General features: G+C 38.8%; 1 protein-coding gene across 1 annotated transcript in view; it reads right to left on the bottom strand.

Moving 5' to 3' along the window:
- Positions 1-23,719, bottom strand: part of CRYBG1 (crystallin beta-gamma domain containing 1) — a 43,076-nt gene that overhangs the window by 7,499 nt on the left and 11,858 nt on the right. Inside the window, exons 5-19 of the mRNA XM_064707099.1 lie at positions 22,894-22,941; positions 22,663-22,781; positions 21,162-21,324; positions 20,091-20,230; positions 17,000-17,126; positions 16,636-16,671; positions 16,095-16,237; positions 15,722-15,848; positions 15,485-15,630; positions 9,393-9,519; positions 9,182-9,214; positions 7,440-7,549; positions 7,077-7,206; positions 3,220-3,359; positions 825-948 (exon numbers count right to left, since the gene is read on the bottom strand). Of these exons, the coding sequence (XP_064563169.1) occupies positions 825-948; positions 3,220-3,359; positions 7,077-7,206; positions 7,440-7,549; positions 9,182-9,214; positions 9,393-9,519; positions 15,485-15,630; positions 15,722-15,848; positions 16,095-16,237; positions 16,636-16,671; positions 17,000-17,126; positions 20,091-20,230; positions 21,162-21,324; positions 22,663-22,781; positions 22,894-22,941 (1,713 nt within the window). The remainder of the gene's footprint in view (positions 1-824; positions 949-3,219; positions 3,360-7,076; positions 7,207-7,439; positions 7,550-9,181; positions 9,215-9,392; positions 9,520-15,484; positions 15,631-15,721; positions 15,849-16,094; positions 16,238-16,635; positions 16,672-16,999; positions 17,127-20,090; positions 20,231-21,161; positions 21,325-22,662; positions 22,782-22,893; positions 22,942-23,719) is intronic.

Genomic DNA, 23,719 nt, shown 5'->3' with positions numbered 1-23,719 from the left:
CACTTGTGTGGCCTCTTACACATGAACACTTCTGTTCAGACAAGCTCTCAGCAGGGCAGTCAAAATGCATTATTCCTAATTCTGCTTAAGGCTATGCAAAGACAAAGCTATGACAGCAAGCAAATGAAGCTGGTTACAGGTACAAGTAACCTAGGAATTAGAAAAAGCTGTTTCTCCAGTGAAATATGGCTCAGCAAGAACCTCAAATGTTAAAGCTCCCAGGACTGCTGCATCATCGGACAAGATCACATAGAACAAAGTATTATACATATTTATAGAGCAAAACATATTTATACAGCAAAATAAAGAGTACATGACAAGAATAAATTTTGCATTATATTTGCAAATTATTCTGCCAAATAATAAACAGGGAGGGACTTTTCCTCTTAAATCAACAGAAAATCACTACTAACTGAACTATCTTTTCTTTTTTTTAACCAATTTTCTTGTTGTTCCATAAATAATGCAGACAGTATGCCAGCAACCAGTCTGGGTGCTAGTTATGAAGCAACTTAAAATCATTTCTATGTAGCAGTTATAGCCATTATTTATTAATCCTTAATTAATCCTTATATGCTGTCTTCTGTACTTTGGTTTAAAGGATGCTTAATTAACAGTTTAAACGGTGTAACTGCAAAGCCCTGTAGCATATTCAAACAGCTTTTATTACACACAAAACTCTGGATTTCTTTACACAATTGCCATGCTGGTTTGTCACATGCCTGTGACAAGGCTGTAATGCTGCTTACAGCTGCATTATATCTCCCAAACCCCATGACAAGATATAAATTAGTGCTTGACAAGTCATGTCAGAGCCCACTCACCTGCAGTAAAGGTCTCAGAGAACCTATCTGACAAAAGCCACTGGCTTTGTACCAATCTGGAATTTCGTTTGGTGTTAACATCATCTGACGTCCCCTGTAATTACTGTGTTCATAAATTATCCATCTATGAGGAGGAAAAATAAGATAATGTTGTAACTGCCAAATTCTGCTTTGGAATCAATAAATGAGTTTAACAGAAATCTGTCCCACAACGTAGTAATGTTTAGCTTTGGAAAGCCAATTACCTTCTTTGTAACAGGCCTTAAAAATAATAAAATAACATCCTGATTTAGGTCAGTCACACTGAGATGGTACACAGGAGTTCTAATTTTAGAATCCTATTATTTATAAATTACAAGCTGAATGAAGCACAGCATTTTCTTGGGAGAATCCAACTTTTAAATACCATTTGTTTTCAGGTGGCACTGTGACTCCTCAAGGAGCACAGATCTATATGCAGTAAATGCTACATTGCTGCAGGTGCAGAACCAGCTGGTTTGTGTGTCTGAATTTGGACAGGCCTGGTTCACATGAGGAAGAAAGAACTACTATGGATGCAGACTGGAACAAGCAAATACTGGAAACTGCAACAGGTGAAGTTCTCTTGGGTATTTTGATAGAGGTTTTATTTCATAACATCTCTATTCTTTCCAAATACCTGCAAGGGGGGTGGGGAAGAGACAGAGCAAGAGTGCACATCGAAAAAATGTGTTTAGCATTCCCTAACATGCATCCAACTATGCTTAAAATCACACACTGAGTGTAATCTGTCAGAACCCAACTTTTCATTCTCCATTATTTGCACAGCCAGTGAATTATGTCTGGGCGTCAAAACAGGCTGCCATACAGTGCAATTTCTAGAGTTTTCTCACAGTGATGTGCTGGGACTGTCTGGTAGGCAGGGGGGTTTGAGTACATGAACACTCAATATACTCATTTTCAGGTTACCTCCCTCCTCTGACTGATTTGTCACCAGACTTCTCCATCCAGAAGCAAACTCACTTTAATTTTGGTGCTTTTTCACTGCCTAATACACATCTATCCCCAGGAATTATAAATGGAGGTCTCTTAGCAAAGGAAGAGAAGATGAAACTCTCTTCAATAAGGGAGGCAGCAGGGGCACAAAAGCTGTAAACTCTGTATTTTGACACATTTCAGCAGCTGACACTGCTATAATGAAATCCAAACTTACATACCATATTCTATGTTTCCAGTGATCCACTACAAAAAAAGAACCCCACATATATTAATTGGACAGAAAACATACACAATTCCCAATTCCGTTACCTGGAATCATGATATTGGCCGTTACTTGATACTTGACTTCATGTTATGGAAAGAGAGAATCAACTATACTGTGGTTATGGTGAAAGATACTGAAACCTTTGGAGGCTTCACAATACATTTACCTTTTTGTTTCAAAGTTCAGTTCTGTGTGCTATGGAAACTCTATGACCAGCTCATCCTGATGGGGAAATTGATTTACTCTACAGATTGGCTTATTAGCTCTCCACTTGAGGGCAGTCTTAAGCTACCCAACAGCATCTCTCTAGCACACACCTTGGAAATTTACCTCTTCAAAAGAACACATTTAAATGCAAACAACACTAATATGGACCAATCATTAAAACAAAACAAAAAAAAAACCCGAATGACAAAAACAACCAAAACTGGGGGCAAGTATCTTAGAGGTAGAGGTTAACAACAGGGGGAAAAAAAACAAGAAGAGAATTCAACAGATCTGCTGGAATTCTAGAATATAGGACAATAAATTTTAAAAATGCTTCCAAACAGCTTTTAAGCTTCATGACAAAAGTTTAAAATTAAGTAAACTTCATGACTATTTTTTACATAGTCTTCAAAGGTATATTTAGAGAACACAACTGCTTAAAAACAGCTACCAAATCTAACTGCTAGATTCTCATCCAATTCCTGAAGTAAAAGGTACTATTACTACTAACACCAGGAGAGGTGAGCTCATGATCTGATTGCACCTCTGTGTCCATAGCAGAGGTTAAAGGATGACCATGAAGACTTATTAAAAAACATTTTGAACTTATAACACAGATCACAAACCAAATTATTTTTTACAACTGAGACATAAACCAAGAGCAGAGAAGTTGGTTTTAAGGATGCTATTCAAGCTGATTTTTATAATATGACATGAAAGAAGACATGAGTTTCCCTGAGAGCTTTATTCAAATTCATTTCAACTCCTAGCAAAGGACATGAGTCAGTGATAATATATTGTTGAGACAGGATATGAAAATGCTCTGTAAGATGAAATGGCATTAATGCACTGCACACATTATGATATTCTAATTTTACATTCTGTGGTTCCATTGCACCTGTAAGTACTTCATTCTAAAGAATCAAAAGGTGATTTTAAACTTACATGCCACCAAGGACTTGAACTGAAGCTATGCGAGGATTGTATCCCAGGAACTGAAGATTTAAGATTTCTGTACTGAACTCGATTTTCTTTCCTTGGAAACCCATCTTTTCAAAAAGAGCTATGCAGGGCTCAGACAGCTCCTGCAAAAGGAAGATAAATGCTTTTACAGGATGTTGGAATTCCAGATGTTGACTGTAAAGATCAGTATGCCACATACTCCTTTTATTTCAGAGGTTTCTTCTGGATTGTTTAAGATCAAAAACCCTGAATGTTTCTGCTCTTCAACTCTCTAATTAAACTTGAAAAGTCATAAAAACCCCTTATACAAAATACACGAGGGATCTGCTTGCATGGAACACAAAGCTTCCTTATCTTCATGCACAAAGACCTCTGTGGCTGGTTCTTGCACAATACCTTAAGTATGTTTTAAAATACAATTTAATCAATGCCATATCTCTCTTGCATTGCACTAACCCCCACTCGTGGGAATTTTCATACAAAGAGCTGAACAGACAGTAAGATAATATTGGTTTCTACAGCTTCAAATGATGACAGCCTTGTCAGCACTGCTTATCACTTATTGCATTAATTTTTAACTTTTACAGTAGGTTACGGCAACTTCAATCTCTGACTAGACAAAAGATTCAAGATTCATACTACTGAGGTAAAAATTCACGACAAGTGAAAACTGTAACATTGGAATCCTCCAGATTGCTGTGGGGAGATGATTCTTCTCTGTCAAAATGCTTCTGATGTCAGAGGGGTTCTGCCCACATTCAGATTCTGCTCTCTACAATGTTGAATCCAATTTGAATGTTTTCTGGAAAAGGAACTTTGGACTCTTTTCTGTGGGGCAAGGTATCTGTATTGGACTGAAAATAACCTGTCATAATGAAGGCCTTCCTGTGGAAGCTGGGAGGTAGGGTTTGAAATTCCCCAGGGCAAAGTCAATTAAGCCTGAGTGTCCTGGTGCTGCAGTGTACACTCATAGACAGAAATGACACTGCCACTCCCTTTCTCACAGATCTTCCAGCCAACGACTGCATCAATCCAACGCCACAGCCAGAGGAGCTCCTTCCTTCTGGCACTCGCACATCAGCTGCATCGGGAACGCCTGACATGACGCAAAGTCTCGACAGACTCCCGGCCGCCCTCAGGCATGGAAACAGGCCCTCCAAGGCAGAGCTGGCTCCATGCATGCGTGGCAGCTCACATATGCATGCTTCCATGGGAATTTATTGCGCAAGACCTCCCATCTACCCATTTCTAACAGTGCTTGAATTCCTCTTTAATCTTCCTTGAGATGTTTAAGGGCTCAGATGACGGCGTTGCATGAGCGTCACCATTACCTGCACAGCAGTCCAGTTTATCACAGAGCAGCTGAGCTCTGCTTCCTGATGGCACACATGCTGCTAGGCTGTGGAGAATTCCAGGAGAGGCCTTTTCCCTCTACTCCAAAATCAAAGTATGCTCAGCCCTACCATGAAAGGCAACACCAGTTAGATTGCCATGCACCACCATGGGTGAAGAGCCCAATGGGACCAGGCACACTGTGATGACATCTCTGAACTCTGAGCCCTTTTACAGACTGGCACCTGCCCTCTGAGACATGCAACTTCTCAGACAACAGCCTTTCAGCCTCATGCCATGCTTTAGAAATAATCCTCTTGTAAAGAAAACAGAGAAGAAAATCCTCCAATTTTCTGCCACACCTTACACTGGGGTTTTTTTTTTTGATTCAGCAGCAATACTGTTATATAAAACAGTGACAAGTGCAAGGTCAGCTCATAAATTTTCTGACAGTTCTTCCCATGTACTGCACTGTACCAAGCTGGTGTTCCTGCAGATCTACATTTAGTTATTCCACAGGGTTTCTCACTACAGAACATTGTTCAAGTATAAACCACATTCACAGCTGTTTTTTATAGTATGCTCAGGAAGAAGAACATGTGTCAAATTCAAGAAGGAAAAATGCTATTTTTAATCTGCAGCACAACTACGTGGAGGATGTAAAGCAATCACATCCAAGATATAGTGGAATCTAATCTAACCCCCCAAAACCCTTGAACTTATAAACAGCCCTTAATATAGTTTCATAAGTTCTCTTATTTAAAAAAGCCCTTTTAGCTTTCACTTAAAGTGTATCAAATATCCCTTTAATTTCCTTTTTTATGAGCCCTTAAAAATGATCCCTTCAAAGGGGTGTTTAACTAGATAAATACAGTAACATGACATGAAAACAGCAAAGGTTCTTCTTGTATAGAAATGTCATGAAAAATCCTGAGGAAAGTTATAGAAATGGCAGATGGTAGGGAGGAATTAAGATTGGCACTGCCAAAATACAGTCCCAAAACATGTCTGACAGGTGAAACCAGGAGCTAAAATAATAAGGCTCAAGCTTTAGGAAAATCATGAAAAATAAACAATGTAAGTAGTAAGACAGAAATAATCATTCCTTCTATTCTGGTTTGCTAATAAACCAATGAGCAAAGTAACCCATTCTCCTCTTCTCTGCAGCTAGGGAGCCTCTGAAGAAGGAAGCAGCAGCACATGATTTGCAGACAGATGCAGCTCTGCTCTGCTGTCTGAATTGTGATAAAATGTAGGGCTAGAACAAGTTTCACAAGTGTAAAGAACTTAAAGAAGCACAGAACTGGCATTTATGTTTTAACACATCAGTCTCTGTCACAAATAGTAAATCATTTAAAAGTAAGCTGATCCTTCCAGCTTGAAACAAGCATTTTAAGCCGGGAACTACTCAAATGAAACAAACATTTTAAAGCCGGGAACTACTGAAATGAAACAAGCATTTTAAAGCCAGGAACTATTGAAATGTATTTTAATTCATGGCAATCACTCACCAAGCTTGGCTAGAAACAATTCTATTGTTTTTAATAAGATCTGTCTACTAGACAGCCCAAGAGTTCAGAAGGCAGATCTACTTGCTGCAGTTGCTTGCTTAGAGTACATAAAAATTCTCCAGAGCCGCGAAAGAGAATGACACACTTTAGCTCTCCTTCATCAACTGCTACACCACTCACAGGTTGCCAAAATTACAGTGGAGTGCAATAAAGTTGCCAAATTCAAAGAGGAGATTCAAGAGAACTCATTTTTTAAAACAAGTACCATCTCCTCATGTTGCTCTAAGTTCCTGGAATCTTGACCACATTTTGCTAGTAATTACTTTGATCTTAAAAGATACTTGCAGATTCCGTAAGTGATCCATCATAATCATTGGTTGTAAGCTTGAGCAAACTCATTCCTGGCCACTGATGAGTTACAAAATATGTAAATGTAGTTTAGTTTGTATACAATAACAACACAGCCTGATTTTGCCAAATAGTATTGGGTGTTGCTTTACCTTATCTAGAAGGGTGCATTATTTTGTGATTAACTCAAATTCCATTGTCCTGATAATAACAACAGTGTCTTATAATTACATGTATTTCATGCAAAGTTGCTTAATTAGGCCTGCTTTTTAAATATGCATCCAAAACAAGGTCCATGGTACAGATATTTCTTCACACCATCCTACCACCTCCTCAACCCCTTCTAAGTGGTCTCTCCTACAGGAAATAGACTTGACTCTTTACAGAAGTTCTTTTATAAGTTATTATTAAGAACAGGCATCGCTTCTGTAACATCCTCTCCTTTACAAAAACAGCACAGAGGTCAAGAAAACCTGACTAACTGCAGCTAGGACATTTAACTGCTACTGCACAGAAAAAAACCCAAACCAAAACAAACAAACCAACCCCCCCACCACCCCAAACCCTCCTCTGTTGTATGCATACCCTAGAATTTTTTCTGTTGCAAAAAAAGGTATCTTTACAATATTTGGAATAGGTTTTGCTTACAATATTTATGATCTGTAAAGATTTTAGAACTGCTTGGGGTGAACAACCCATTGCTGTCAGATCAGGATAGATCCCTTCTTCCAACACATACTGGTTACCGGCGAATTCCTCCTGGTCATACACTATGCAGCTGCAGAAAGAAGGAGAAAAAATTCCCTCTTAAGACATCTGGGCCAGTAAAATGCATAAAATGCAGATGCATTATTTACAATGCTTTGCCTGAAAGATCAATGTGCAAACAGCAAAGCATTGTTCTCCCTAAGTCCCCATATATGAAACCACCTCATGTGTTAGAAAGCTGGTTGCTTTTCTAAAATTTCTACCCTTTTAGTGATTTTGCATTATTCATTCAATATAACTTACCTGCCATCTAAAATTTTTGAAGACTTCACAGCAAATGAATCAATACATCTTGTGTTTTTTTCAAATATTTGGCAGTTACCCTTGAATTCAGGCTCTGAAAATAACTGGACCTTTAAAAAGTTATAAACATATTTAAGGAAATTAATTCTTCTACCTTCAATTACATCTCTACCATTAATTCTATAATTACATAAAAACACACTTATAACACCCAGTCTTCCTTGGTTACCTATGTTTGTCACTTCTTCAGTGTTACAATCCTTGCTCAAGAGAGCAAGGTAACAACTCCAAAAATTACTTCTGGCTGTAAATCACTTAGTGACACACAAAATAATTAAAACAACAATAACAAGTGTATCTTCTTGGTGTATCTGCTGGGTAAGATGTTTAAATTCCCAAAGAGTGGCCAGAATAGGCACACCTTTATTAAAAGGCCATAAAAAAGATTTCTTTTATATTACTAATCTGCTTAATCTCCAAAATGCATACTCTTTCCTATAAATGAAAACTCCCTGCCTCTCAGAACACTAATGGTGTACAATCCTGGCAAAGGACTCAGACAGCATGCCAAGAAGCATGGTATATATTCCCAGGGTAGATGGGCTTTATAGGCCTATTACAGCTACAGACACAGTCTCATGTTAGTTCTTTCTCTGCTCCAAGGATAAGAGAGGATACATCCCCCAGTGTTTTGCCCCTATTAAAAAATAAAAATATAAAAAAAATCCAAGCAGCAAACTTGCTAATTTGGCTAGAGGATAATTAGCCATGATCACACAGAAGTCATTCACATTACAACATGCCTACCAGCTTTATTCACTCTTAATAGAGATAGGAGTGTGGGCAGGTACAGCATTCTCCAAAGGGGAGCACGCTGACGATGGATGCAGTCTGTTGGCTGCAAGCCACTACTTCTGTGTTTCCTTAGGATAGGGTCTCAATAGGTACATAATGTAAAGATGCAAATAATTTTTCATGCACACAGCTAAAAATAAGCAGCCTTGAGATTTTTATTCCCCATAGTTTATGCATTATCCCTATGCAGGGGATTCCAGTGAAGTGTGCTACTAATCAGGAGTAGCAAACCAGGACAGCTAAGAACTGTCTCCTTGGGTTTTAGGGCTGTGATATACTCACTACTTTGACTGAAATGAAAATAAAAATAATAATAACTTTGTATAGGGACAAACCTGAAAACTTGAAAAGGTTCAGAAATTAAGAAGGATGAAAAAAGCTGACCATTAGCCTCACTGGCAAAACTACATATTAGTACTTGCACAAAGGAGACAATCCAATGTAGAACTATATTAACTCACTAAACAGACAAGTTCTCCCTGCCATTTCTTTCCCTTATGTTATTGACAAAAAATGGCATTAACATTTAAGCACAACTCAGCAGCACTTGTGAGTGAACAACTCCCTTCAAGTGAAACCACCACTGAAATAGGTTCACAAGGAATTAAGTCAGCTGTAACAAGAACAACATCTATCCTGTAGTGCCCTCACTAAAACATCATCTCTGTTGTAAAGCCCTCACCTCAGCAACAGACTCCAGGTCCTGCACCTCTGCATAGAGGGCTGCAGGCTCCAGCTCCATAAAACAATCACTGATACCCCAAAACACCTCACTTGCTGAACCTAAGAAAGTTCTGATGGCAATTGTTCCCCTGGACAAACAGCCACTTCTTTATTTACATGTTACAGACACTGCACAGTTTCATGTGCTTAGAGAAGTATCTTACCTTGACTTTACCCCTTTCGCTTCCAACAATATCCTGCAAAAGTTTAGAGGGGAAAGAAGAGAAAAAGTAATTTCAACACCGATAAAATAACATACAAAATTTACTATTAATTATCATTTAAATAATGGAAATAAACTGAATTTGATAGAAAAAGTGGAGTTCCAAATAGTTTAGAGAAACTTGCAAAACAAGTATAAAATTGGCTCCTTACCATAACAATGGGTTGAACTGAAGATATTTTGCAATTCTTTCCCCCCCATGCCTCAATGCTGGGATACAGCCCTTTAGCCAGTATATACTGCTCCCCTGTAAACTCAGGATTCTCATAAGCCACCCATCTAAAAGAGAAAGAAGAGAGTGGTTGGTAGAAGTCACACTACTTTACCAAAATGCAGATGTGTACATTCATTACTGTCTTAATGTAAGAACAAATAAAAAGTTCCCGAAGTGCCAAATTATGATGTTGTTAAAACCCTAAACAAACCAGTGTATCTGACAGTGCAAACCCTATGCAAATTTTATTACCTTCTTGCACTATGTTGATACAAATCAGAGTGAATGAACTAAAGCAAAGCACAAGTTCAGACACATCATATATCCTAAAAGTTATCTTCAGTAAGAATATTTCAAGATGTGTTACAATTCTCTTATTTTACCAAGGTCAAGGTCTTCTCTTTAAAAAACAAAACAAAACAAAACAAACAAACAAAAAAAACCCCAAAAAACTCCAAACAAAAAAAAAAACACACCACCAGACAGATATCACAATACAGCTTTTTCAACAAAACTAACTTTCAGAGCAATGCTGACTTTTAATGTTGCCTGTAGCTACAGCTCAGTTGTGTTCAAGCAAATATACACCCCAACAGGATGTTGAGCTGCAACAAGAGGCAAATATGCTAAGCAAGAGGAGACTGTTCCTTACCAGCAATCAGAGAGAGCAAGAAGAATATCCTTGAAAGCTAAGCACCAAAACCACCACAAAATTGACCAGATCAATGTATTTAAATGCAAATCTATTACTGTAACTACTCAGCTGGATCTCATGCTTGACAGAGACCAAAAACTCAGAGATCTGCATCAAGTCTTCTGTCTCAGTCAGAATATGCCTTTTTGAAAGGCTTTCAACTTTTGACATGATACACACTTGAAGTACTGGAAAAGCAACCAAATCACTACATGTATCTGATGTCCAATTATTCCTGCAGTCTTTAGGTCCAATCTTAAATATCTGCTATCAGTTGGTCTTGCTAAGAATAGTATACTACATTCAATATATCTGCTATTACAGTGTTCTTCTCACCCGGTTCCATACTGAAAGCCCAAAAAAAGCACTTCCTGCATCTATACTACCTTTGATTTTGTGATAACCTGCAGAACTTGACTTGCTTTTCACTGTCATACTTCCCAAGCTTTCCCATACTTACAACTCTTTTTTTATCTGTTTGGTTGTTTTATGAGTGCCCATATGAGATCAGACCACAGTAGCAACTGCATTTCATTCATCATATTTATGCAGGAATCAGGACATCTTGCTGGTTCCTGATTCTACCAGAAAAACTTCTACTCAGAGTCAACCTGCTTTTAATTTTAGCCACTGTAGTGCATAATGAGTATATGCTAGGTTATGCCAAAATTCACTTTCAATTGGCTCAGAAACTTACTGAGTTTCTACACTAGCAAAAATTTCATATCACAAAGCAGTAAAATGATACAGATCTTAAAATCTGCAGGGGAAGGTAACTCTCAACATCAAAATTCCCCATTAATTTACGTGAGTTGATCAATTGGATTCTACTAAGCTGCAGTTTTACTCCAGGTACAAATGCCAGAGTCTCTGCAGATACAAGAAGTGGGATAACTTCAAACTGAAATAAAGGTGCATCAACAAGTATGTGCCAAGACTATGAACTTTGTTTTACTTGTCCATGGCAAACATTCAAACAGTGAATCACACACATCACTATTCACGTCTCTTGGTTTGCCTCAGATATAATCAATTATTCCAACTTGTTACACACTCATTACTTACGGCATATTTCAAGGTCCATTTCAAAATCACCTCAGAGTAATTCATCAAAGAGACATTGGTATGTACAATAAATTGAGCAGAGAGTTCAAATGTCTCAGGTGTGTCTATACCTGTATATCACATATGCCAACAGCAGTGAAAATGAGGTTTCCTTAAATGATTTCTTCAGCAGGCATTCATTAGATTTTTCAGTGCTAAGTGCCAGGATACAGCTATGGTGCACAGTAGTTTTACTCAATTGGGATCTATGCAAACAAGTGTTTTTGATATAAAATGAACTGTAAGACATGTCAGCAGCCTTCTGAGCCCCTTGATAGCAGTTATTTAGTTTCCCCCATCTAAAAGCCTGAATGCAGAAGTAATCAATGAATCTCACTTCCACATGTTTACATTTAAATAAATGGGATTTAAATAATTAAGTGCCACTCTTCTATGCAAGTCAGACAGTTCCTAGAGTTAGGGCTTAGTGGTGAAATACTTGTGCTTCTCCACTTCATTCAGAAGCCCATATAACCTGCTGAAAGTAGTAATAACATCATTAAGCACAGGCAGCTGAATTCAGTACCAGCTAAACCTGCCAGACCTCAAGATTATCCCTAGGAAGGAGCACTGCCTTAATCCAACTTCTGACTTCACAGAAAGGCCTGGAGAGCAAGATACTGCCTCCACAGCTGAGCAAGAGAGTCACACTCCAGCTGCCAGGCACAACAAAATCTGAAGTGCTGCTCTGCAGCATGGCAGCAACCATCCTGCCCCACAGGGAGTGAGCTCTCCTGGCACAACAGATTTTGTAACCCCCAGATGCACAAACTGCCCTCGTGAGGCTGAGCAGCAGCTCCATCCCAGGCTGCTGGCAGGAGGGTGCTGGAGACCTTTCCTCCTGGGCACCATCCATGCACCTGAACCAGAAGCAGCATAAAGCTTTGATTATGTATTGTCAGTACTATTACACACAGAAAATCTTTCTCCAAAAACCTCTGTGTATGACATCTAGGAAGTGCAGCTCCAAACAGAGCCTGAATGTACAGGCAAGAAAGTAATCCAGATATGGGTAGCTCACCAAAAATCAGATTTGCCCTCAGTTAGCCCAGGACTCACCTTGTCTGACTTTAGGAGGGAGGTCAGAAAGTTAACTGGCACTTGCAGACTTACAATATTAACAGATAGAATGAGGTAATAAAATTGTATTTATAGGAGAGAGAAAACGGGTTCATCCTGCCCCTTTGTGACTGTGATTCTTAGTATCCCAGGGACCTGCAAGCTTTAATTTTATGACTCCTTTAAAGATTTTTTTCTGAACGTCAGTTCAGATCTACAGAGAAGTTAAAGCTTTGTTTGAAGTGCTCTCCAGTGGAGTATCCAAGGGTACTTGCCCTTTTCAGCTCCCAGTGAAGGTTTGTTTTTGTACCTTGCGTCTCCAGTTTCACTCATGTTACCCTCCTGAGTGCATCTAGGTTAAATTTACTATCTTCTGGTTTCTGTATGTGAACCACTCATTACCTAATTATTTCCTTAATATCACTCACTATCCATACATACTCTAGCAGCAACCAAATCTACATTGTGGATTAATTACTTGAAATCTAGGGGAAAACCAGGCTGATAACACAACCACAGTAAACAGATGACTACATAAAATAAACAAATCTGGGAAAATTCTTCCAGCAAGTTCAAAGGGAATCGACTAAAAGACAAGAGCTTCTTCAGGAGTTCTGGCAAAAGTTTGGTGTGTTTATGGATAAAGAAAAGGCACATTTCAAACATGCAGTTCCTGTGATTTTGATCACTAATAAATAAAAGCTTGAAGGAGTTTTTAAGCAGAGGGGAAATCAAAATAGTACAACACTTGATTTTAGTACTTGTTTGAACTTGTAAAGGGTGTTACCTGTTGCTAGTAAATAGTTCAGTTTTCCGCCACTTCAAATTCTGCCCGTTTGAAAGTAAAGTTCAAACCCTACTTAAAAGAAGAAAGGCCCCTCCTATTTCCAGGCAGCCTGGATTGCTTTCTCCCATCCCAATGGCAGAAAAATAATTTTTGAATTTTATGTTTTGGCAGTATCTGAAAAATGCTCAAAAGCAAAACATTTTCATTATTCAAGAAGTCAATCCTCATCTCCTTGGGATATATTTTTCAGGATGTCTTTACAATGGATTTAGCAAAGACATGGAAATATTGCTTGGAAACATGTTTAGAAACATTTAGAAATTTAGAAATTTTAATGCAGCTAGTACCCAAAAATTGAACATTACCCCCCCAAATGCAGAGCTGGGCTGTCCCAGCAACACAATTCAGAGCTGCAGCTGAGCTCAGAACTCATTCCACAGTACCTGTGCACTGCAGTGTCAGGCTTTCTTTTCTTTGCTATATCCTTTAAATTACAGAGCAATCAAATTAATTATGTGGGAAATACAGATCATCTGTTATCTTACTGCTCAGACTGCTTACCCCAGATACCTGTAGTTAAAAAATTGCAGTGAAAGGTTGAGGGCTTCTTAAATTTTTTACTTATTTTAATTAAGTGTTTTCAATATAATACCAGGAAGGTTACTTCAAAATGTTATGACAAGCTTTTATTGAATCTATCACAGTTCACAATGTCATCATCTGCATTACAACCTAAACAGCTCAGGAAATTGCTCAATGGATTATTCATTGCCCCGTGACAGATTTCTTGGAAGGAAAGATATAAAAAAAGTCTTCTACCTGAACAGACAGTTAATATTTAAAATAAAGCACTGTACTGCCAAACATGACTTCACACAGATCATTCAAGCTTTCTGGCACTTGAACATTTAACAAGATCACCACAAAACCCCCAAATACTCACAACTCCTCTGGAAACAGAGGGGTTGTGCAAGACTCTCAAGAGCTGAGTGCTAGCCACCTGTTATGAGCAATGCATCTGAATTTTTTAAAACCTTATTGCTACAAATTACATCTTTTAGAGTCTACAAGGTGAGATTACAGAAGTGGTAGCAGAGTCTGTAGTACAAGTTTTGTTCATAAAGACTTCTAGCCACCTCTGCCATCAGTGTTAAAGCCACTCTTAATTACTAGAACACTCAAACTCATGTATGATTCCTATCTCAGATGCAACAGACACATTTACTAGAACAACTACATGAAGGGCATGATAGGGAACCCACAATTTGTTTCCCAACCTTCAGAGACGACTCTTTCCCAGGAATCTCTCTTGCATATTACAGAAGACAAAAGAGCACAGTGGCTTCAAAGGCCACCAGGCAGAAAAAAAACCTGCTGTCACACCATATTCATATAGAAATTAAAAGCATTCCTCTGGAATGCACTGAGCTTGATCCTGCAGCCTTTATCCAGACAAAACTTGCAGAGATATAGCACAGATAACACAGGAAAGATTTTGGGCGTGGCTGGGTAAGGCAGAGCTTCCAGCAAGTCACCTGCATGCATACCAGGCAGGGAGACAGACTGTACATTTCATGCTTTTTTGGTTCTGGTACTTCAGTTGATTTTGTGTGTTTGCAGACATGATTCCTGCAGATCAGCAATTTGTCAGCATTTGATATGGCCCACGAGGCTGTGAAACTCAATCTGCAATTGATGGACTTGACTAATCAAACAGCAAAGTCTATCAGCTGATCAACTGCATGTGATAGCACTCATGGCACTAGAAGGTGGTTTGTAAATGGCCAGGGCTAATACAGACTTTTGGGAACCCTATGTTTAACAAAACCCCAAACAAACAATAAACACCAACACCACAGCACTAAACCACTGTTAAACCTACAGGATCCACTGCAAAAGCAATGTTAATTTTCAGAACAGTTACTCTCCCTAGTATCAGAAGGTATTAGTGAGCATAGTAAAAGTTATCTCTATTTAAAACACAAGAGGAAGGAATCTACCTCTGGTCAAATGCAAGAAGACTGGAAATTAGTTTTAAAATTGGAAACTATTTCCATAACAATTTTGCTGTTGAAATGCTTCAAACAAATGCAGCCACAAGAACAAGCTATTCCTCTCTTGATGGAATCTCATCTCATGCTTTCATACTCTGTGTATCAGAAAGTCAATGCTTCCTGGGACTATCTTATCTTATTGTAAGAAGAAAGATGATTTACTGTACATATTCACCAAAACTTTACTTTTCACATTCTGTGGTCAAGGGCAGAAAGTTTTATCTGAAGACTCCATATAGAAGTCAGAGTCCCAAAAAACAGCTGCAAACACCATCAATTTCTATGAAGACCAGCATATCTAAAATGAAGGAATGAATAAAAATAGCACTTACACGCCACTTAGCACATTTATAGACTGTGTCCTCAGCCCATATCCAGTGTCTTTCAAATTGGAAATGATACCTAACACGTTGATATTGGAACCCTTTGATCCAAAGTCTTTTTCACTGTACATTATCATATGGGAGCTTGTGAAGTCCTGTTAAAACAAAGAGGAGCACCATAAGGAAAGTGCCACATGACATCTCAGAGCACTCAGGAGATGCCTGCTGTGTCTTCTTGGAACTTACACCAACAATTGGTCGCAGGGACTGCACCTCCTCATCGTAGCCACCCCAGTCTGCCCAATCCCGATACGCTCCTTCTTCCAGCAGGTACTGGTGGCCTTCAAACCCAGGCTTCTCGTAAGCAACCCAGCTGAACAACAACAACAACAGAGTCTGAACATGAAAATAGACAAGTGACACTCCACGTTTTCATGGAGCAGATATAGACATGTAATATTTATTCTTTTGCTGTGAATTTCAAATTTAACCCTGGTGTATACCTCAACCCAAAAATTACAAAAACAAAATAAACAGGAACTGGATTTGTCCACTGCAACTTCCAGCCTATGGAGTTACTACTTCAGCTGGAGGATAAATACCACTTTTCCACACTTACACTCCTCCCAGTACTTTCATGGATCCCACTGATGTAAGTGGAAGTCTTGTCTTGTCTTCTGATTCTTTGTCATCAAGCATAAAGACCTCCGATTCTATTTCCACATGCTTTCCTTCAAAGAAAGGCTTCTCATAAACAATTACCTGGAGTAGAAATGAAGGAAAAGAAAAATTGCAGGGAGGATGATGAATTCTGACAACAGACAGTTTCTTTAGCATGGGCACATAGAGGGAGAATTCAAAATTACGAAATGAACTAGCGGGATCTCTCTCTCCTCTACAAGAGGCCTTTCCACTAGAGATGCAAGGCGAGTGCTTGAGCATTCATTACCCATCTGCATCATCTGGATTGCTGTTAATACTGTCATTTATGCATGTGAGGGATGCAGAAATGTAACAGAAGTTGTATTTTCATGGTGTGGTCACATAAAAAAGGGCTATCCAGTAAAGCATCAGTATCCAATCAAAGCATACTTATCTACCCATGTGTAGTTCATGTGCTGTAAAACAACTTTGGACAATCAACACATACTGACTTTTACCTTTGGCTCCCCACTGGATTCAACTTTGCGACCACCCTGTTAAAGGAAGAAAAAGAAGAAAAAATTAAGCTGTTCATGACTTAGACACTGGTAGATGTCTCTACAAGGCATCAATTCTTTGCAAAAAGTCAGGACTAAGATTAAATATTCCTTAAAGAGTGCAAGTGAAAATAAATGGGAGATTAATGGCAAAGATGGATGAAATCAAATGTTGTAGGTTCAAGAATTTTATAGACCAAAAATCATAGGTTTTTTTTTAAAGAGTTACATTTTTCTAAGTCTTGACAAATCTAACCACCTTAATACATTATTTCTAACACATAAACATAGGTCATTTAACTTATAAGTAGTAGCAGTAGTTTACCATTTTCAAGGGTCTCATGGACCTAATGTAGGCTTCCTTCTTCTCCCAGAATAATAAATTAGGATATTCACCAGGCTCCAACATTAAAGGGACTCCCTGGAAACCAGGTTCTTCATAAAGAAGCCATCTAGAAGTAGAGGGGTAGAGGGACAAAAGTAAGACATAAAACCCCCAGAACATTTCTGAGCAGTAAAGAACAAGACAATATGCTTACTTCAGGAACAAGATCACTGTTCCCTTTAAAGGGAGATTCCAAGCTAATATAAACTGACTCAGATTGGTATAGTTTCATTGCAGACACATGGCTCCAAGAAACAAGCAAGGTGCTTTAGTTTCATTACTGTCTGCAGCTGAATGTTTGATACATGGTGTGCCCCATATTCACACCACTCAGTAAACCCTTGGCTTGTGGCTGGTTACACATGGTTACCTCCAAGGGCTCAGTACTGGGGTAAATTCTGTTTAATACCTTAATATTAATGATTTGGATGAGGGGGATTGAATGCTCTCTCAGCTGTTTTGCAGATGACAAGAAGCTGGGTGGGAGAAGTTGGGTGATCTGCTGAAAGGTAAGACATCTTCACAGGGGGATCTGGATGAATGGGCCAAGGCCAATGGGATGAGGTTCAACATGGGAAAGTGCCAGGTCACAACATTCCCAAGCAGTGCTTCAGGACTGGGGAAGGGTGGCTGAAAAGCTGCTTGGCAGAAAAAGACCTGGGGGTGCTGGTCAAGAGCAGTTATACATGAGCCAGCTGTGCCCAGGTGGCCAAGAAGGCCAATGGAATCCTGGCCTGTGTCAGCAACAGTGCGGAAGCAGGAACAGGGCATGACTGTCCGCCTGTAGTCAACACTGGTGATGCCACACCTCAAATGCTGTTTCAGGATCAGTTTTGGGCCCCTCACTACACCAAGGACATTGAGGGGCTGGATCATGTCTAGAAGGGGACAATGGAGCTGGTGAAAGGTCTGGAGCACAAGTCTAATAAGAATGGCTGAGGGAGCTGGAGGTGCTCAGCCTGGAAAGAATGAGACTCTGGGGAGACCTCATTGCTCTTTACAACTGCTTGAAAGAAGGTTGTAGCCAGGCAGTGACTGGACAAGAGGAAGTAGCCTCAAGCTTCACCTGTGGAGGTTTAGACTGGATATTAGGAAAAAATAATTCACTGAAAGAGTTGTTAATCACTGTAACAGGCTGCTCAGGGGAGTGGTGGAGTCACAATCCTTGTAGGTATTTAAAAGATGTGCAGTAGTGGTGCTTGGGGACATGGTTTGGTGGTGGCCTTGGCAGTGTTGGGTTAATGGTGGTACTGGATGGTCTTACAAGGCCTTTTCCATCCTAAGGGATTCTATGACTAACTTCACTGCAAGAACTGACACACATGGAAGAACAAGGAGAGTACAGTCAGAAGATAAAGGCGCATTGACTCATTTTTGTTGGCAGCTTTTAACAAACAGCAATTAAGCATGAACACTGGGAAACTTTAAGATGATACAACCACACCCACATGGCAAGGTGACTCAGAATCAGAACCTCCCTCACCTGCCAACACAGTGAACTATGTCATGCTTGTAAACTAAAGGCAAAAAATCCCCTAACCCTGCAACATGCAAAAAAGCAGCAGCCCTCTGCAGAACTTCTCATGGAAGTGACTTCTTTCTACACTGGACAAATAAACAGATATCTGAGAAAGACAGTTGAAAAATAGTATATTTCACTTCCTGGGGAAAATATTAGTCTGCTTTCCTTCAGGGATACAAATGCAAGAGAGATATTAAAGCAGCGAGAGCTCACATGGATTTAGTAAAACAAGCTGTTACACTAATGCAAAATAAAGACAACTCAGATGTGCACAGGCTCTGCCTTCTTCCAAAAAAACCTGTAATTTTACTGGTCACAGATAGCTTTTAAGTGAGACAGAAATAAAATGGAGACATAGATGAAGTGAATTAACAATTAACCTGCAAATAACATATCTGATTTCCTTACTCTTGCAAGACATGTAATTTGGATTGAGGTTGCAGTTCACCAGAAATAACTTCCTGTCAGAGAACCAACTACTTGGACATTTTCAAATTTGCCTACATACCAAAATGCTTCATTTTTTTCCACAAATCAAGGTGTAAATATTTACTCAGATAAAATATCCTTTGCCTAACAACAAAAATGTCTGTATATCATGTGGTATATTTGAAACATCTTTGCTTTACATATTTCTATAAAAAGTGATATGTAACACTTGCCTTCAGCTAGGCAGTTTTTGATAGTTAGACTATTTGCAGCAAGGCAAGTGCTGTAAGTGCCCAAACATAAGAGCTAAGGTCTGTACACCCAGTAAGAAGTTCTGCAGGATAACTGGAAGTGGCTCCAGTCTCACTTTTTCTGAAAGAAGCTTCTTTCTCTCTTCTGCATACTTCTCTCCGTACTACTTTTTTACTAGTTTCTTTATTAAGACATGAAAACTAATACTGGTACAGCACCTGAATTGCTCCTTAGAGGTCTCCTTTCTCATAAAAGCCTGCTTAGTTCACAATATTACTCTCCTAACTCAGATGGCCAGATATTTTCATGTGACATAACCTCTTTGTATTACACATCACCATAAAAGCCCAGATCAAAATGCACTGTGAAGTACAACAATGTCATGTGTGGACACTCTAAAGCACTAAGTCTTAGTTTATAAGGACTTCAAAAATTTTCTTCTTTGGATGATTTCAAGTTTAGAAGAAAGCAAGTGGGAAATGTGGTCTTATTATAACAATCCATTCCCCACCCTCACTTATGTTAAGTTTGGCTGAATGAGAAAAAGCAGAAGAGGCAAACTCATTCCTTGGCTACAAATACACAAGGGTTATTCAGTATTTACTACACGCAAGCAGAAGAAAATCTAGCTCCAACAAAACATTCTAGGTCAGACTCCCCAAGAGTGAAGCATTACAGTGATGTACTAACTCTACTGTCAACAAATAGACTGCCAAAGTATAGGAGTAGAATAAATATAGCCTGTTCACGAGTCTGACAGGTGTAACCAATGGTTTAAACCAAATTCCTGTCATCACACTCCACATTCATACAGAGCTGCATACTTACATGCCCCAATGCACTTTAATAGAACAAGTCTTCTGAGTGGTTCCAAACACCCCTGTTTCTTCAGTGTCATCAAAAAAGGAAGTCACGATTCCTAACCCTTCAGGCTCTGTATACAAATCAATTCGGCAAACCCTGTAATCCTGAAAAATGAAGATTGCCATAATCACTTGATCTGTGCTGGGAGTTCTATAATTACTGTGCATAACTAAATCAGTTTTTAAACACCTGTTTATTTTAAATTGTTTCCCCCCCTTGTCAATTGCTACTGCTATTAGATGCCTATAATAAAAGTATAGCTAAGCCAGTTTGCCTGTCTCTGTTTGAAGCAAGACAGTCAGTCAATCTCTAATCAGCATTTACATTGTTTACTTTCTGCCATCTAGGCAGGAATGCATCTTCTTTCATCAGTTAACATCTCCTCTAGCAAATTAAATCCTAAGATAATACTAAACAAGCCATCCTTGAAGAGAACTGCAACTTAAACAAGAATTGTAGTTACAAGCAATATACCTCCTTTTTCCTTTCCTACTCAAATAACCTTATGGCTTGTGCTTGTTTTGGTAACCTGCAATTGCAACTACTTAATGGTAGGTTAAAAGTGCATAGAAAAGATGTTCCATCATGTGAAACTCACTGGTAAGTTTGCCCATTCCAGGCAAACCAAAGTTTGGTGTTTCACAATGAAGTCTGTATTGAGTGCAAATTTGGTATTGGAAAAATAGAAAAAGCCCTATTTTGAAAATACCAAATTATTGGTGATTTTCTGGGATGCTGACACTGACCAGACTACAAAGCATATGCTGAATGCAGCATTTTGGTGGCTATTCTAATAAAGCCCACCAAGTTCTGTTCCTGCCCCGTCCTTCCTCTTGATGTTACCACAAGCCCCACTGCACAGAAGCCCCCACATGCATTTTCTGGTTAAACAGGAAATTCAACATAGAATATTGTTTCATGCACTTGTAGCTCATGTTACACTTGTGTCCTAATAGACCAATCACATGCTCTAGCAGTATAAAACATCACTATACATCAAGATCTATTAAAAAAATTTTTACTTGTATTACTTGCCTTAACAACATGTTTTATTGAACCAATTACTGCAGGCTTTTGAGATGTGCAGTCACTTTGCTCTTCAGAAGCACCTGCACCCCAAATATCTGTGAGTTCCAACTCTCCTTCTTCCAATGGAATAGAGGGGCCTTCAAAATTTGGTTTTTCATAGAGTATCCAGCTTAAAATAAAATTTTAGAAATCTAATTTTTCATGGTGCTTTATCAAGTGTGATTGGCAAAAATCATGATCCCACTTAACAAACCGTTTCATACACAGTACAGTTTCCAAACCCTTGCCATTTCCCCAATACACCTTATTTACCCAACACAGCTGATTCAAGCCATTTTCAGTCTCTATGATACTTTGAAAACAATGATAAAAACAAAAATGTCTACTGTTAAATTGTACTTTCACAAAAAACTCCTCCACCTTATAAAACTGATGATTTGGGGCAGCAAAGACTACTATCTCTGAACACCAGACTTATTGTATGAGATACTAATCAGAACCAATTTGTACATTAGAGAAAACAATGACACTGCAGACTGCTGCATCGTGTATTAACAGACAAGTTGCTTGGATCCTGTGAACAACAGCCTGGAGTTCCACAGGAGCTGAGGTAGATGTTCCAGAGGATGATAAGACTGCTCAGGAGACAAGGACAATTTCATTTTTAATGGCAGAACAGAATAAATAACTAAATAAGAACTTTATCCATCTGCAAATACAAATCCTTCGCTCAGGCTCTCAATGGAAAGAGGAAAAACCTCAGACCCAGTCCCTCTAGACCATGCTAGCAAAGACAACCTGGTTTACAGAGATCAAAAGGTTTTTGTTCCAGCTTTCTGAAGCTAAACAGCAATCAGTTTGCTTCCCAGTACCTCCTACTGTGGCTAGCCCTTGTGTCTGCACCTCACTATCAGATAATTACTTTTGAGAACCTGCTATTTGACTGCATTATAGCCTGGCCATAGCACAACTTGCTGTGCTAGCCACAATGCTAATGGCCCCTCTGTTGATGCTATGAAGAAAGCAGGAGATGAACTTGCTTTGAATTACTCTTGGGCAATACAGCTTTTAGAGCAAAATCCCTCCTTTTGTCAGAGAAACAGTCAATTATCTCTACAGCACCATCCTATTCCTTTGGTCATGACATAATTATGTAAGAGCTAGCTTTAAACTTATTCTCTAGCCTTTTAGCCCAATCCAAATACTAGGCAAGAATCCCTAATGACCAGAGGAATTGAAGGGCATGAACAGAATCTGTCATTTCATCCCAAACCTATGCCTGGTGACATCTCGCACCCTGCCAGATGCTGACACTCACTCAATTAGTCAGTGAAATAGGTTTTCCAGCTCAGAACTTCCTGCTGCAGAGGTAAAATGCCCTATTTCTTGCTCACAGCTCTGCATTGTTACAAGCCAGACTTACTGTGAATCACATGCCAGTTCTGCTTCAAAACATTCTTGGACAGAGTAAAAATCTTTGCATAAAAAGTAAAAATTGATGTCTTACCATCCTCTGATGACTTTAACTAAAATTGTTGGTGACAGAACCCAAGAACTGCAATCTGGAACGTCATGGAAAACTTCAATGCCAGCTTTCTGACACTCTGAGTCACAGTATATCACCAGCTGTGTTAAAAAAAATCCAACAAAACAGAAAAACACACCAGTAACATATAATTCTACCTTCCTAAGCTTTAAATATAGAAAGGAACACTAAAACTATTTAAATTGATCTTACCTTGCCAGGTCTGGGATTGATTTTACTTTGTCCATTTCTTGGAAGTGTCTAATAGACAGTGAGAAGAGAAAAAAAAATCACAAAAAAAACCCCACAAAGTCAAAAGCATTTTCAATAAAGATACTCAGGTATAGAAAAAGGGCTAGTAGAACAAAATAAAAAATACTCTGAATAGTAAAAGATTGGTAACCTTTTAACTATACCTACTTACCACTTCAATCTCTACTACCCCTTGCAGAGCACCATCTTGTCACAAATGCATAAATTTATACACTTTTTAAAAACTCTGAATTATCATCTCACTGAAGTTGACTAACCTCAGATCTGAAATGCTTTAAAATCATCCTGATAATGTTCCTACATAGCCCAGGACTTCAATACCAAGAGACTGCTTTAAAAGCTGCCACTGATACATGCTGTACAATAATAATGATGAGTTGAAATGTCTAAAAATGTCAAGCCATAAAGCACAGTGTATTTTTAAGAAATACATGAAAATACTGAGGATGCATGATGGTACATACATGTATGAGCTAACTAGCATAATCAATTTTGTAACAAGTTTCCTCAAAGAGCATGAGACTGAGCACTAAGTGATAAACTAAAAATATTCAGAACAACTAAAACATGGAGGTATACAAAATCTAAAACAATGCTGAAGTCAGCAGTAAATTGTATGATATAGAATATATGGGAAAGTTGTGGTTGCATCACGTCACCTTCAAACCAATAAAGCAAGCATTGAAATTATGTGTTTGGTTTCCTAGCAAGGATAGGAGTGTTCATTCTGGGACAGGGTCCTGCTCTTCTAGGAATGATTCACACA

Source organism: Zonotrichia leucophrys, chromosome 3 (assembly GCF_028769735.1).
Source record: "Zonotrichia leucophrys gambelii isolate GWCS_2022_RI chromosome 3, RI_Zleu_2.0, whole genome shotgun sequence".
NCBI classification, from domain to species: Eukaryota; Metazoa; Chordata; class Aves; order Passeriformes; family Passerellidae; genus Zonotrichia; species Zonotrichia leucophrys.
Note: the sequence above shows the minus strand (reverse complement) of the source record. Positions and strands in the feature narration are given on the sequence as shown.